This window comes from Athene cunicularia (genome assembly GCF_003259725.1).
Source record: "Athene cunicularia isolate RWA chromosome Z unlocalized genomic scaffold, athCun1 chrZ_part2, whole genome shotgun sequence".
Taxonomy (NCBI): Eukaryota; Metazoa; Chordata; class Aves; order Strigiformes; family Strigidae; genus Athene; species Athene cunicularia.
Window position 1 is genome coordinate 1,284,116 of NW_020799143.1, and position 16,614 is coordinate 1,300,729.

Genomic DNA, 16,614 nt, shown 5'->3' on the forward strand with positions numbered 1-16,614 from the left:
GTACCAGCTACTGGGGTAGGTGAGTGTCTCAGCTAACAGTTCCTGAAGCAGAAACAGTGTGTGTCCCCAAAACCAGCTACTCGGGGGACCAGGGTGATCAAATGACTCAGTGTTGGTGGCAGAGGTGGGACCACAGATCCACAGCCTGTGTGCCTCGTGCTGGCTGCTGATAGGGACTGAACGTATCTTCCCAAACCTGCTGTGGAGGGCATGGAGGGAGGTGGGTGGTATATGTTTATATTTGCTGGCCATCTTCAAGCTGGAGCACTTGGTGAGTAGGGGGGCCTTGGGAACTGGGCCTGTCTGGGGGTGTCTGGCAGACTAAGTGTTCCTGGGGTGTCAGGCAGACTAAGTGTTCCTGCTGATATTTTGGGGGACCTGCAAATCTGCCGTGCTTGTGGGACAAATGTGTGAATGCTGTGTGTATGCAATGAGCACTAAGCTGGACCAGCTGATGAGTTGGGGACCCATGGTGTGGGTAAGGGGGCCTGGGATTGGGGCAAGGGTGCTGCTCAATGGGCAGAGGAGCTGTGATGGTACTTGGGATATTCATGAACATGCATGTGCTTGTGAACCTGGAGAGTGTCATGTATGTGCTGCACTGCTGACCTTCTGTCTGCCAGCCCATGAGGATGAGGGGACTTGGCTGTCTGTCCTTGTGTTTATGTGCATCCTGTATGTGGGTGCTGTTGAAGACAGTGCATGTGACCAGAGTGTCGGTGCCCTTTGTGCTCTTTGTTTCTGGAATATACACTCAGTTTTCCTACTGGTTGAACCTACAAACTGGTTACTATTGGTTGAACCTGCAAACAGCAAAGCAGCAGCTGTGACCTTCAGCCTGGGATGGAAATACCACCACCGCCCTGCTCCCTGAGCACAGGAGGTGCAGGATGAATTCCTGGGTCCACAGGAGGTGCCTGCTTCTCACATAACATCCCTTATGTTTTTTTTCCTTGCTGCTTCTTTTATTGCTTTAGGATCACATGTTTATACCCAGTCTCCAGTATGCAGGGGATCAAGAGCTCTGTCACCATGGTGAAAAATCATGAGATGTATTAGCACAGTGATGACTTGTCAATACATTAAAACAGCAAGCAGTATAAATAACTAGTCTTGTTACTCATTTTTAAGTACATGTACCTTTCTGCAAAGTACTTCCTTAATTAGGCTAAATCTTTATCTATAGGTAAAGATCAAACCATGTTTCTTATGCACTTAACACATGTGTACCAAACGTGCAGGAAATACTGGTTTTGGAGTGGGGAGAGGAAACAATGCTCTTCGAAGTGCATTTGAGGGTACTGATAATTTTGGTAGGCAGTGTGTCTGTGAATGTATTTTAACCAAAATTTGCTTGCGGATCTAGATAGCTGGCTTTTGTAAATGATTGGCAGACTGCTGGCAAGGACTGGGGAAAACAGAAATAAAGTAGATTCCTTTTAGAGATAAATTTTTCTTGTCTTTGATGCCTTGCAGCACATAGAGAAAGATGATGTAATTAATGCTTCAGCTTTTGGCCTATGTTACTCATTTCCAATGTCCTAACATTTTCACACATTAAAGGTGGATGAAATGCAATTGTAGGCAGGTAAAAACATTCTTCTAATAAGTATTCCAGTCACACACAGAAGCTGATAGATAAAATTCTATTTTCTTTTTCATTTAATAAGTATTACCTGCATTTTACCATTTATGTAAAAATTAAAAGTAGAGAATGTTTTGATATAGTTTTCTGCTTCTCTTGGGGGTTTTGATTCTGAATGCAGGAAAACTTCATAGATTTCTAAAGCAAAGCTCTGCTTACTTGGAAAATTACAATTCTTGTTTAATATTGCCAAGGAATAATACCAGTGTGCTTGCACTGATTTTTCAAAGACCTTATTTCATGAGCTGGTGCATGTCTGTCTCAGATGCATCTTTCAAATAAGTGGGTTTGAATGAAGCTTGGTTCCTCAGAAAAATTCCGCTTTTAATATTCTCAACTTTTTAATGTAGAAGCATCCATAAGCATCATTGTACACTTATTCTTCTTAGGGCTAATATAATTAATTGATTAAAAACAGTCCATTGCATCACTCTACATGTACATACGTAGCCTGTGACATACTTCAAGGCCTGAGGCAACAGAAGCTGAAAGTCAAGGTCAGTTACTACAGTGGTTGTAGCTGTCAAAATGTCTAAGTTAGGTAATAATTGCTACAGTTTAGTGCATTCGTTACAGCATATTACTGAGCTAACAATGCATGAAAAGGCTCTATGTGAACTGCTTCTGAGTGTTTTTTTAGGTAAAATTTTGAGAGCTGAGTATTACATGTTTACTGAAATGTGGATGTGGGATATTTGTTGTATTTGCTTTAGCTCTTGATTCTATCATTGCTTTTTAAAAAGAGGCTAAGAAAACGGGGGGGCCCAGCTTCTTGTGAAAGTTAACTCTTATCTCATCCAAACCCAGGACAGTAGATTAAAAGAATGCTTGGAAATCTTAGACAAATACAGAAAATTGTCTTGGTCTGTGAGTTAAGTTTTATGCAGAGGACTTTAACAGAAGAATTAATGTACTGTAATTCTGTGGAAATAAACTGCTGTGGTTCTTGCAGCAGAAGCAAAACGTTTAGAAACAAGATGCCAGTGTTCTTTGCAGCCTGATTTGTGCTCCCACTTCTCTGATATACAGACTACAATAAAGACAAGAGCTCTGTCTCTGATACCCATCCTGGATTAGTTTATAATTTCATGTACTTTTTTTTGTTGTTGTTAGTCAGTAAGCATGTGTTTATTACAGTACATAACAGTTGAGTTTTGTGTACCTTTTCCTGAGTGGGAATAATCACTTCTCTCTTCCCCCTTTACCAGATCCTTTTTGTCATAAAAGGTATCAGAATAATTTATTTTTTTTTTTTTGACATTGACCGATTTCCATTGGAGCTAATCAATGGGTTCATAAAGTTTTGCAAAGGACAGGCATTGTTGTTTTATGTAATGACAGATAGGTGAATGGTTAGACATTGGAAAAAAACACATTACCCAGGGTATGCTGTGGTGCAGAGGCAACCGATGACAAGGAATCTCAGCACAGTGTAATTCCAAGAGCAACAGATAAGTTAAATACAGCTCTGCACTGAAATGACTTGTATAGTCTACCTTGTAATGCCCACACCTATGTTAAACTGTCTCTGCTGCTTTCTGGGTGTGAGATGGAAGAGAATAACACTTACAAGACCCCATTTGCAACTCTTGACTCCATCCACTCACATAAGTGACTTTGTTTTGGTTCTAGGGTTGTGGGACACAGCTCTTTCAGAGCTTAGTAGACCTGAGCTATATAATGTAATTTAAATGAGCTTAGTCCTGGCCTATGAATGAACCACTGCGTTTGGACAGAACTGTGTGTTCAGTCCAAGAATTTATTGTTACTGTAGGTATGATCAGAATGGTAGAAATGTTGGAAAGTAAATCAGATCACTGTTACTGGAGTGTGTAGATCCTTCACAGATAGGATATGTAAATGCTCAGTTTACTAGTGCATTAGATGACTTATGAGCATTTTCAAATTTAACTTTCTCTACTTTTTGTATCGGGAAAAATCAGTGCCTTCTCAGTATGCATTCATGAAAAGGGAACATGCAGCTACAGATTTCCAGTCAGCCTGATAGGGTTATATAGAGTATACACATCAGATTGTACTTAGGGAGTAAAAACCTTCTAAGAAGGCGTCTGTGCCTGAAAATACTCTTGCAGTGTTAGCTTACTTATAAAATAAAGGTCTTCATGGGCTGCAGGATAGATGTAGTTTATTCTCTAAATTTGAGATTGGAATATGGAGTAGTTTCTTTTTGTACTTCCTAGGACCATTAAGTGAGAATGTGCAGAGGGTTGGAGAGAAGAGTGATTTTCAGATATTGGCAGCAAGTGTTTTGGTAGTAATTCCTTTCTGTGATGGTTTCAGTCAAATCTTTATAATTTGACTGAAAAAGAAGAATGGAAAAGAAATAATTAAAAGGGTGTTGTCTTAGTGAAAATATCCAGTTTTCCCAAAAAATGGAAAAGCATTCAGATAAAACTTACAAAAAATTACTACAAGAAATATATACAGAAGTATAAAAAAAATTACAAATTTACCTATTTTTAGTAGTATGTTTCCTTTAAAGGATGTTGTACAAACGAATGTGCTCTCCAGTCACCTTTGTTACCATTACACTGTGAGAATTTGCAGGGTATACAGCTGAGAATGAGTCAAAACTGTGCTGGGGATGTCTGTGGAATGCCAACTTTAGGGATAAAATTGTAGGTTTTAGTGTCCTGACACAGGTTGCTTATGTTACTAGTAACAATCTGATGCCTTTGTCCTGATATTGTTTCCTTTAAATATGAAGTAATCTGTACTTCTGTTCATCATGCTCTTTTTGTTGAATTAATATTTAAAATAAGGTAGTGCTTTTACCTTGTTAGTTAAAAACTACATACAATGTTCTTGATAGCTGTCAGACGTTCTGTTCTTGTTGCCTGTTAGGCAGGAGAAAAATACATAATAATGACGACTGTAAAAAGCAGCAGTAGTCCCAGAGAATATTTTTTAGTATTAGCAAGATGCAGCTAGAGTAGTAAGGAGATTTGGGAGCTAGCATCATTGCTGAAAGTATCATATTCCACAAATAAACTATTTAACTTAATGACCAATGATAATGTAGATTGCAAAATTATACTGGCAATATCTAGTTATTCCACATGCTTGTTGAAAATTACATGAAAAAAAATCTTAAATTTCACAGGATATGTGTCTGTCATTAGGTCCGTGTACTTTCCCACATGCTCATAGTATTACTTGATATTACAATCATCACATGAGAATTGTTTTCTTAATAAAAACTAAAATAAAACACCAAGTCTTATTTGAGTTTAGGTTTGTGTTAAGGTTTTTCTGTGATACCTGTTTGCAAATAAGTTTAGTTTACCTTCAAGTTACTTCTTTTTCAGTACAGAAAATGGCGTAATGCCATTTTAAATCTATACTTATAGTTCCAAAAAAAATATTTTTATCTTTATTTTCTTTCTAGTGGGAAACAATTTTGAGTGAAAATACTCTTCCTTAGTACAGAGGGCAATTAGCACTCCTTATGGAGTTTGAAATCGATGAGTTAGTAATTTGGAGTGATAATGAAGGCTAACTGCTTAGCAGTTTGCATCTCCACTGTCTTTGAAGTGGTGAACTCCACATATAAAAGGAAAACCAGTCAACTTTTTCCAAAGTAGACTGCTTTCTGCAGGGCAGGATATATTTGTGTTCATGCTTGGGAAAGGTGCCACATTTAAATTAGGGCAATAGCAGTAAGAGATCCCCAGCCAAAGGCATGTGTAGAATGTAGCAGGACAGCAGTGGTTACTTAGTTGTATCAGCGTTTTGTTTTCTGCCAGCTTCACTAAACCCTTGTTTACTTCCTCCATCTGACTTTTCCTTTTGCACACCCAGGACTCCAGCATACCTTAGTTGCATGTGTTTTTGTTACCTCTGTTTTTGAATAGTCAGTCACCATGATGTAAAAAATTCTCCCATCCTGAAAGCTCCACCTTGGGCCACAAATCATCCTTCCCCCAGGCTCGTTCTATGACAACATTAAAACAGATTAAATAAGAACTCTGAATGGCAGAACAAATGTAACACAGTTTCTTTATGACTTGTCCTGTGGCAAGGTTCCCTGAAATCTAACAAAATGCATATTTTCATAGCAGCTTTGCTTTCAAGGCACTTCTAAGGCATCTCTTCCAGTTTTTTGATGCTGAGCTTCTGAGGGCAGGCTGCCTTCTGGAAGAGTCACCTGTTGCCTGCACATCTACCTTCTTGAACCTGCATACCTGTCTTTTGACCTATTTTTCCTCTAAAAAATACAAGTTCAGTTGATTAAGGAGTTCAAAAGAGATTGAACAACAAGCAGATAACATGCATTGTCAGCCAGTTTCCCTAAGGAAACCATGCTAATAGTTCTACATCTAACATTAAATTAAAAGTGGACACCCCCATTTACTTTAATTATGTTTTGTTGGGTTTTGGGGGGTGGGTTTGTTTGTTTTGGGTTTGGTTTTTTTTTTTTGTTTTGTCCCTTTTCTGTTCCTTAATCATTACTAGTGACTACTTGAGATTAGGTGTAGTAGCGGAAAACTGCTGTTTGTTTAAAGTCTTTGAAAGCATGTGGCTGGAAAGGAGTGAAATGTAAAAATGGACACATGTCAAAAGAGATTAAAAATACCTTTTTTCTCTTAAACACTTGCACACCAAGAAGAAATAGTGTTCAGAAAATGACAGGTACCTAAGAACCGGAAGAGGTCCATAGTCTAGTCTACAAGTAAATCTGAAATAAGACCTTTAACAGTCTGTGTATTACCAGACTCTGCAAGGGGTAGTTTAGGAATACAAAACCATTGCAGACAAGTTTAGTTTTCTCTGCATCAACCATGTGCAATTAAATGCAAATTTGGGGTCATTTCAGTTAATTGAAATAATGCTGTGGTGGACTAAAATGAAGTGATAATGTGACAAGCTGGAGAGTGGCATAACACTACAATTTGTCTTGCACCAGGAATGTTCTGTCATAGAAATCTGTGTGGTATGTGGACGCAAGGATGGATTCAGTGTGGTAGTTCATGTCTTGCTTTTAGTTTTTCTGTGTGCAGTTGATGAGCTCTGGAGTAGAATGTGTATTTTTCTATATTTTCAGTTGTTATTCTTGTTAACAGCATGACATGTTATAATTTTGACAGAATAGTGGGGTGAAGGGGAGGGATGTTTATTGCATTTACTGCTGGATTCGGAGACTCGTGGGAACTTCTGAGAGGAATGACAGCTGTGTTGAATGATTAAGTATCATGGACATATGAAGGGGAGGGATAGTTACTTGTGTTCAGAACCAACTGGGAGAACGTTACTTGGAGTTGAATTGCCTTCATATCACTAGCACTGAAAACTTTACACACTATGTAGTCCTTGCAGAATTTTAGTGAAGTACACAGACATAACCAGAGGTTGGTGATTAGGTTTTTTTCAGGTTGTGTGTAAGTACTTTTCAATGACCATTATTTTACCAATCAGTAGAAGGATGAAGCACCTCTCTGCTAAACTAGCAGAATTAAAATAGGCTGCAGTCCAGAGCAAATGTCTGATTAGCTGTGTAAGTACAGACCTGATAGGAAGGGGATGCAATGCGGAGCGCATGCTCTGTGTGACATCTGCTTACTCACAAGTACAGATTCCATTGTTGTGAAGACTCTGCTTATACATCCTTTCTTGCTTCTGTAGCCTATAAATGCTAGGGCAGGAGGTATGTAAAATAGGTTTTGCCTTATTTTTTTCATGCTATTCTCTTTTCTGATATAGTTTTGGTTTTGCATGGGTGTTAGAATTTTTATCTTTTAATGCTGCTAAAATATAATTTAGCAGTAATTCTTCTAGGGGTTAGGGAGACATCACAAATCTGTGTTATAAACGTAGAAGATAGTCAGCTACTTCAGGTGTTCAATTTCACGTTGCTTTAGTGCAGTCTTCAGTAAGTCATTCCTAATGCTAGCTGCAAAGTGATACTGAAATACATTGTAATTCACTTATCTGGAGGTGGGTTTTGGTTTTGTTTTGTTTTGTTTTTGTGCACTGGCATAGAGCGAAGACAGTCCTAGTCCCAAGCGACAGCGCCTTTCCCATTCAGTCTTTGACTATACAGCAGCATCATCGGCCCCATCACCACCAATGCGACCATGGGAGATGACATCAAATAGGCAGCCTCCTTTGGCTCGGCCCAACCAACACCACCTCTCAGGGGAACGATGCAACACACCTGCACGAAACAGGAGGAGGTAAGCAAGCTGTCCTGATTTCAGCTCGAGGGAGGTGTGTTTCATACAGCAATGATTAGATCACGCATGGTAAACATGTTCATGTTTCCTTTGAGCTGTAAGTTATTACAGTTGTAACTGAAAAGTTAGTGCAAGTAGTTCAGGTTGGTGCATCATCCTGTAATATGTATGAATAGTCAACTTGGGGAAAGGAGTACTCAGTAACCATTTTACGTATGAGTCTTCACTTTATGCTGGAAAAATGCAAGGAGAAATCTCATCAGAATACTTTAATACATAAAAAAATCTCATTAAAGATGAGGGGTACTGGCTGCGGGGAGTGAGGAGGTTAACATGGTGTCGAGCGGTTGCTGAGATGGATTATCCACATGTAATTGGAGTTAGATTTTTCATGTTGGTTTCAGCTTGTGGCTCATTAGCATCTCAGGGCAGAGATTTGGAAAGAAGTTCCAACGGTCATGGAAGAGCAGAGATTGGGATGGCCAGGCTGAACTGTTGCCTAGATGGATGATAGTAAAAGAAAGCATAAAACCACAGACTTCTTTACTATTCTAGTTAAACTAATTATCTAGAACACAGGCTTTCATTGCCTCATACTCTGCCTCAAAAATGTGGAGTCATCTAACGCAAGTTAAAACCCATGGTGAATTTGTTTGCTTCTGAGAAATATTGTGGCTTGGTTTGTACTAAAATTGAGGTGTATGCTTTTTCATGAATATAAAATATTAGACTTAAGAAATATGTAAGTGGTGTTTTTAACCAAGTCAACCATGATCAGTCAGAGGCAGTTCTGAAGCAAGAGACTTTAAAACGTGCTGATTTTGTATATTTGCTTCAAGTCCACAAATCTGAAAACTTTTCAGTCAGTGGCATTCAAAATACACAGCTGTCGAAACAGCTTGTCAAAATTAAGGAGGTTGAATTGTGAACTTACAGAGTTACTGTGAAGACAGAATGTTAGGTCTTTTGTACATTTTGGTACAGGGATGCGCTACAGGGGCACTTGGTCCACAAAGGTTTTTTTTTACCTTAAAATGGTTTGAACTGAGATGCCTAGAATATTCTGCATTTGGACATTTTTGTTTGGTGTCCAGCCAGCCTACACAGATTTCTTGCAAAGTTCATTAACATCTGCAGAGTAAGTAGTGTGCTTAACAAGCTAAATACCAGATAGTTGCATCTAGACAGTTTGGGTATACTGTCAGATGAAGGAGAAGAATGGAATGTGTAGGAGATTAATGTGCATGTGGCAAGTGTCAGGACATTCAAATTCAGTGTAATGTTATTGAGGTAGTGGCCTGTGGCTTGCAAGTAAACTGTGCTGCAAATGAGAGACATCTCAGTGCAGAGCCATCTTCAGTCTGACTGGAATTGTTAGGTTGTCTGCGGGACTGTGGACAAAAAGCATTAATCTTTCTAGGATAGCTCGCCTTCTCTTGAGTAATAACACCTGCTTTTGCTCTAATCTGAAACATCTGAATGTGTCAGTACTTTGTTTCCCTGCACTTGAGTTAGGGCATTCAGCTTGGGTTCACTATTGCATTTGAGCTGGCTCTAGGTCAGTTCCAGAGTAGTGCTGCACCCAGTCTCCTCTCCTAGAACAGGATTGTTAGGGGGAACAACACATATATATGTCTCTTATTTTTCAGGAGTCTTTTTGAGTCTTAGAATGCTCTAGAGCCATACTAATAACCACTCTCAGGGATCAAAGATTGATTCCTTAAGATCATTGTGAGTGCATCTGTTGTTAATGCTTTAGATGAGGTTATGCATGTGCTTTTGAAACCAATTTCCTGGTTTTCCTGCTTTGTGTTCTCTCTTCCCATCACATCTAGTCTCAGCATTAATGAGGTTTTCAGATGAAGATAAGACAAAAGGTGCACTCTGGTTGCAAGTGGTCATTCAGCTCAAGAGAATATAATAGGGCAGGTGCTAACAAAACCTCTGAAGTGCATGTAGCGTGGACATCATTCTGACCCACCATCATTAGCATTAACTCTTTTGTCCTGCCAGTTCACTCCTGTTGTTCAGCACCGACTGTGCTGGGTTTTTTTTATTATCTGGGTTTTTTCCATTGTCTGGGTTACTATTTAGACCTTATGTCTTTGTTTCAGGGATTTTGTACTTTGCTTTGCATAACAGTGCCCTAATTCATTGTGGGCTTTTTTCAGATTCATTGTAAGCAAATAAATAGTGTTTAGAAATGTATCCTTCTGGTATGAATCTGCAGAAAGATGTTATTTTTGTCCAGCTACTTATGGTACAGATAAATTGTGAATATAGCAGTATAATGCATGCCTATATGAAACAGACGGCCATTCCAATTTGTCTTTACCAGTACTTGTGAGATGGAAAGATCTGAACCATTACTGTGCCTTATGTTTCATCTGTGCTTCCTTTCTTCCTTGACTTAGATGTAATTCTGAACTAATGGGATTTAAGAACGTGTTACTGCAAAGAAATCATCCTTGTTAGAAAATAGTAAGATATGCAGATATTAACTCTGTAGTTATGGATACCTTTTGATGGCTGTTCCTACCTAAGGATAGAAATTCCTTCATTTTTTTCACTGCTACCATCCTGTCTCTTGGTTTTGGCAGGGCATTTACCACGTTTATACTGTGTATAACCAGAGGAGGATTTTTGTGGCTATTTCTTAAAGACTTCAAGCACAAGTTCATTATTGACATTAAATAATAATTTAGAACCATGTCTTGACAATTATTCTGAATTAATTTCCAAAGGCATTTCCATACAGAGGTATGTGGATGCTCTGAATTTTGCTGAATGAAAAATATAGTTTCTTTCTAACTCTGCATAGTAAAAATCCAGTTTTGCCTTTTGTGGAGAGTGATAACTCCATCAATTAAAAAAAAAAAAAAAAAACCACCACACTCCACCTTCATATTAGAGAATATTCCTTGTATCTAATCTAAATCTACCCTCTTTCAGTTTACAACTGTTAACCCTGTCCTACCACTACACTCCCTGGTAAAACAGTCCCTCCTCATCTTTACTCTAAGCCCCCTTTACTTACTAGGCCACTATAAGGGCTTTGCAGATCCTTCTTTAGGCTGAACAATCCCAACTCTCTCAGCCTGTCCTCATATGGGAGGTGCTCCAGCCCTGTGATCATCTTTGTGGCCCTCCTCTCTGGATGTACTCAAGCAAGTCCATGTCCTTTTCATGTTGGGGGCCCAGAACTGAACACAGTACTCCAGGTGGGGTCTCATGAAAGCAGAGTAGAGAGGAAGAATTACCTCTCTTGACCTGCTGGCCACGCTTCACTTGGTGCAGCCCAGGATACAGTTAGCTTTCTGGGCTGCAAGCACACATTGCTGGCTCATACTCATTTTTCTACCCACTGATACCCCCAGGTTCTTCTCCACAGGTCTGCTCTCAATCCACTCATCTCCCAGCCAGTATGTGTGCATGGGATTTTCTTGACCCATGTGCAAGACCTTGCACTTGGCCTTGTTGAACATCATGAGGTTTGCATGGGCTCACCTCTCAAGCCTGTCAATGTCCCTCTGAATGCCATCCCTTCCCTCCAGCATGTTGACCGCACCACATGGCTTGGTGTCATTGGCAAACATTGCAGAGGGTGCACTTTCCTTGTCTCCAACAAGGATATTAAACAGCACTGGTCCCAGTACTGACTTTTGAGGAATGCCACTCATTGATGCTCCCCACTTGGACATGGAGCTGTTGACTGCAACTCTTTGAGTGCAACTAGTCAGCCAATTCCTTATCCACTGAGTGGTTCACCTGCCAAGTCCATGTCTTTCCAATTTAGAGACAAGGATGTTGTAGGGGACAGCACCAAGTGCTTTGCACAATTCCAGCTAGATGGTGTCACTTGCTCTTCCCTTATCCACTAATGCTGTAACCTCATTGTAGAAGGCCACCAGATTTGTCAGGCATGATGTCCCCTTAGTGAAGCCATGCTGGCTGTCACCAATCACCTCCTTATTTTCCATGTTACCCAGCATAGTTTCCAGGAGGGATCTGTGCCATGATCTTGCTGGGAACAGAGGTGAGACTGACTGGCCTGTAGTTCCCTGGGTCTTCCTTTTTTCCCTTTTGAAAAATGGGGGTTATATTTCCCCTTTTTCAGTCAGCAGGAACTTTACTGGACTGCCATGACTTCTCAAATATGGTGGATAGTGGCTTAGCCAGTTCGTCTGCTAGTTCCCTCGACACCTGTGGATGCGTCTCATCAGGTCCCATCAACTTGTGCACCTTCAGGTTCCTTAGATGGTCTCAAACCTGGTTTCCTCCTAAGTAGGCAGTTATTCATTCTCACAGACCCTGCCATTGCCTTCTCTGTCTTGGGTGGTGTGGCTGGAGCACTTGCAGTTGAAGACTGAGGCCTCAGCCTTCTGCATATACTGGGTAACTAGTTCCCCTGTTTCCTTTTGGAGAGAGACCAGATTTTCCCGTCTTCCTTTTATCATTGATATACCTATAGAAGCTTTTCTTGTTGCCCTTGATGTCCCTGGCCATATTTAATTCCATCAGGGCTTTGGCCTTCCTCACCTGGTCCCTGGCTGCTTGGGACAGTTTTTCTGTGTTCCTCCCAGGCTATCTGTCCTTGCTATCACCCTCTGTAGGCTTCCCTTTTTGTGTCTGAGCTTGTCCAGGAGCTCCTTTTCATCCATGTAGGCCTCCTAGTTTTCTTGTGTGACTTCCTCTTTGTCAGGATGCATCACTCTGGAGCTTGGAGGAGGTGATACTTAAGTATTAACCAGCTTTCTCAGGCCCCTCTTCCCTCCAGAGCTTTATCCCATGCTACTCTGCCAAGGAGATCCCTGAAGAGGCTAGAGTTTGCTCTCCTGAAGTTCAGGGTATTGAGCTTGCTGTGCACCCTCTTTGCTGCTGTAAGGTCTTGAACTCCACCATTTCATGGTCACTGCAGCCAAGGCTGCCCTTGAGCTCCACATTCCCCACCAGCCCCTCCTTGTTGGTGAGAACAAGATCCAGCATAGCACCTCTCCTTGTTGACTCCTCTGTCACTTAGAGAAGACAGTTGTCAGTGTGTTCAGGAACCTCCTGAATTGTTTATGCCCGACTGTGTTGTTTCTGTTCTAAGGCAGGCAATAATGGCATAACATCTGTATGTATAATAGTAGGGCAGAGCAATAGTGGCTTGAGACATTGTATCACATACTCATAGTAGCATCTGAATAGCTGGTAGTATGCACCCCCTTCCCCAGAGTATGTCTGTTTCAGACAACACAGAGTTGGATTCAATTTGAGGAATGTCTGGGATTTGCCAACAGGTTTCAGGTTTATTTCACGGATTCATTCAGATTAGAAAAGATCCTTGGGATCATTGAGTCCAACCATCAACTCTGCTCTACAAGTTCTCCCCTACACCGTATCCCCCAACATCTCATCTAAATGACCCTTTAACACATCCAGGGATGGTGACGCCACCACCTCCCTTGGGCAGCCTGTTCCACTGTCTGACCGCTCTTTCTTTGAAAATTTTTTTCCTAATGTCCAGTCTAAACCTCCCCTGTTGGAGTTCAAAGCCATTCCCTCTTGTTCTGTCACTAATCTTCTGTGAGAAGAGACCAGCACCAACCTCTCTACAATGTCCTTTCAGGTAGCTGTAGAGAGTGATGAGGTCTCCCCTCAGCCTTCTCTTCCTCAAACTAAACAGTCCCAGCTCCTTCAATTGCTCCTCATAGGATTTGTTCTCGAGGCCCTTCACCAGCTTCGTTGCCCTCCTCTGCATTCACTCCAGCACCTTGATATCTCTCTCATATTGAGGTGCCCAAAACTGGACACAACACTCCAGGTGTGGCCTCACCAATGCAGAGTACAGAGAGGGACTATGACATCGCTACTTCCGCTGGTCACAGTATTTCTAATACAAACCAGGATGCCATTGGTTTTCTTGGCCACCTAAGCACACTGCTGGCTCATGTTCAGCTGCTTGTCCAGCCACACTTCCTCAAGCCTGTAGCGATGCATAGTTTTGTTGTGGCCCAAGTGCAGGACCTGGCACTTGGCCTTGTTGAAGCTCATCCCGTTGATGTTGGCCCACCGATCCAATCTATCCAAGTCTGTCTGTAGAGCCTCCCTATCCTCATGCAGAATGACACTCCTGCTTAACTTGGTGTCATCTGCAAACTTACTGATGATACACTCTATGTCCTTATCAAGATCATCAGTGAAGATGTTGAATATAAATTGTCCCAACCCCAAGCTCTGAGGAACACCACTTGTGACAGGCTGCGAGCTGGATTTGGCTCCATTGACCACCATTTGATTTTTGTTTGGTAATAGCAATGGAAATAGTGAGAGTGAAGAATTCTTCACTCTTGGAGAAGACATGTTCTAATGGTGACAGACCTTTCTTGTCTCTCTAGAGTTTGGTTTATTCAGCCTGTTCCATAAGTGGGAAACCATTTTGTCCTATATAGCTTTAATTTGCTGTTGTTTCTGGGACCTGCAATTTATGTGTTGTGCAGATTGGAAGACATGTATTGAAAGTACTGGGGGGATGGTTTTGTGCTTTCAGTTTTTTCCATTTACAAATAAAAGAGAAGTGACTTAATTAAAACTTCTAATAGTGAATTTTTTACCTGTGTGTACCTCATTTTCTGAGTATTAAACCTGAACCGCTAGTCTCTGATTTACAGCAGTCGTGGCTCAAGATAATAGCAGCTCTGCTCAGAACCGTTAGATAAGAATACATAATCAAATCCTATGCCTGTAGATTAGTTACCCAAAAGAAGTGGATGCTCTGGTCTAAATCAATCTACACAACAGTTCTGCACTGTGGAAAAGAAAGATTACCACAGTCACAATTTCCTGGCATTTTCTGGACAGAATTCTGTGACGCACTCAGTTATTTAGAACTGAAAAATTCATTTATTTCTTCAGAGGAATCTACTGCTTTGACTGCCTCACTAATGAGTGAGGCAACCATTCTGTGACCTGGTTGGAGCGAGGACCCTGGGAAAATCTGTGATCATGTAATGAAAGATTTTTACCTGCAATAAATGCATGGAAATCTCTTGAAGTTTGCTATCTTGACTTTTGAGCATGGCAATCCAAGTGCCTTTTTTTAACAGGTTACTATTTATGTAAGAGTTCTTCTCTTGGTTTCTTTTGCAGTATTAAGCTATGCTCTGTTAAGCATGCTGAACAAAGTGTTAGGCACTGTGTTGAAAAAAGTGTCATTTCTAAGGCTTTTAGCATTTTTGTCAGAAAGAAGTTTTATTTCAGTCTAACAAACCTGTTTAGTAAAACTTCCCAGTGTAAAAAAAATTGATACTTGATTGTCTTGTGGTTTTAGTTATTAAGAAAGATTTGTGTCGCTTATGTTATCTCTAATTCTTTTAATGCGTTTCCAGTCCTCCTGTTCGACGCCAGAGAACAAGGAGAGATCGTTTGTCTAGACATAATTCCATCAGCCAGGATGAAAACTATCACCATCTCTCCTATGGACAGCAGCAAGCAATAGAAGAGCCCCGAGCCTTTCATCCGCCAAATGTATCTCCTCGTATGTTGCATCCAGCCGCTCACCCACCACAGCAAAATGCAGTGATGGTTGACATTCATGATCAGGTAAGAGTTTTAGAGTACAAACAGAAGGCTGTTGAAGATGTGGGTTTTGGTTTGTTTGGCGGCGCTTTTTTCCCCAAATCTTTAAGATCCTCTCCTCCCCAAATTAGTTTGCAATGAAAATCATATAACACTAAATGCCATTTGCCCTCTTACAGAACTTTTTTCCTGTTAAATGTTACTGGTTATGGAGCACTGCAGTAGGCAGTGGAAAAATCAGAAAGAAAGTCCAGACTTTTAATAAATAAGATTGATATTTAACAATTTGTCAATGCATGTATTGGTATAGTTCTATAGGCCTCTGGCCCAATACCTTTGAAATGCAGTTATGTTGCCTCTGAAGTTAATTTAACACGATAAATATGTGATATGATAATTAAGAATGTATTGTATTTCATGTGAAATACCTCTCCTTAGCTTAGGAGTCCTTAGATAGTTAAAATACATTATTTAGAAGTAAAACTCAAAATGCCTATAACTAGCTGCCTACAGGAGAGCAGAACTCATGATAGTATTGTTGCATAACCAAATTAGCCATCCAAGCCTAATCATCTCCTTAAATGACATGAAAAATTCAGATATGTGGTTGGTCCAGAAAATAAATAATTCCTCTCTGCAACAGCAACTGATATAGAGGACCTGTAAAAGTTTTCCTATTGAGGTAACCTTGGTTGTTGTTTGTTAAATCAGCAGACTGCAGCACAAGTACATTAGTTACTATGTAGTCGTGAACTGGGAAGTGGGACCGGTTATCCATAGAATGCAACTCTAACATCCCTGCTTAAAAAATGGTTTACATTCAGTGCATCCTGGGCACCACTGGTGTGTTGTGTTATGTGTGCAGAACATTTCTCAGTAATGAAGTATTTGCATTCAGGACCAAGTGCAAGGGTGGGAGCCAACACCATTCTAGGCATCTCGCAACCTTATATTTTGATAAACAATTTTACTGCAGCAGCATCTCAAAAATTCAAATTGTGCTCTTGCTTTATGTTACAAAATTACATCATGACAAGCCTGGAAAAATAGTTATTCCATCCTGTTGCCTCTAATTTCCAAGTGCTATCTTTGGTCAGATGTCAGTAAACTAACTGAGAGGTCTTCCATGTTGATGTTTTATACTTCAGGGACATAACCATTTTGAGAGGTCATTTTTTATTATTACTCTGAATGGTAAATATTTCAGAATCACAC

The 16,614-nt window shown here is 40.4% G+C and overlaps 1 protein-coding gene across 6 annotated transcripts in view; it reads left to right on the forward strand.

Annotated features, from left to right (window-relative positions):
• The window catches only part of RNF38 (ring finger protein 38), a 121,072-nt gene that overhangs the window by 77,397 nt on the left and 27,061 nt on the right, over positions 1-16,614 (forward strand). For all 6 annotated transcript variants that reach the window (XM_026866105.1, XM_026866104.1, XM_026866108.1 and 3 more), the window contains 2 exons: positions 7,646-7,839; positions 15,210-15,423. In XM_026866105.1, coding sequence (XP_026721906.1) covers positions 7,733-7,839; positions 15,210-15,423 — 321 coding nt within the window. In that variant the 5' untranslated portion in view covers positions 7,646-7,732. The remainder of the gene's footprint in view (positions 1-7,645; positions 7,840-15,209; positions 15,424-16,614) is intronic.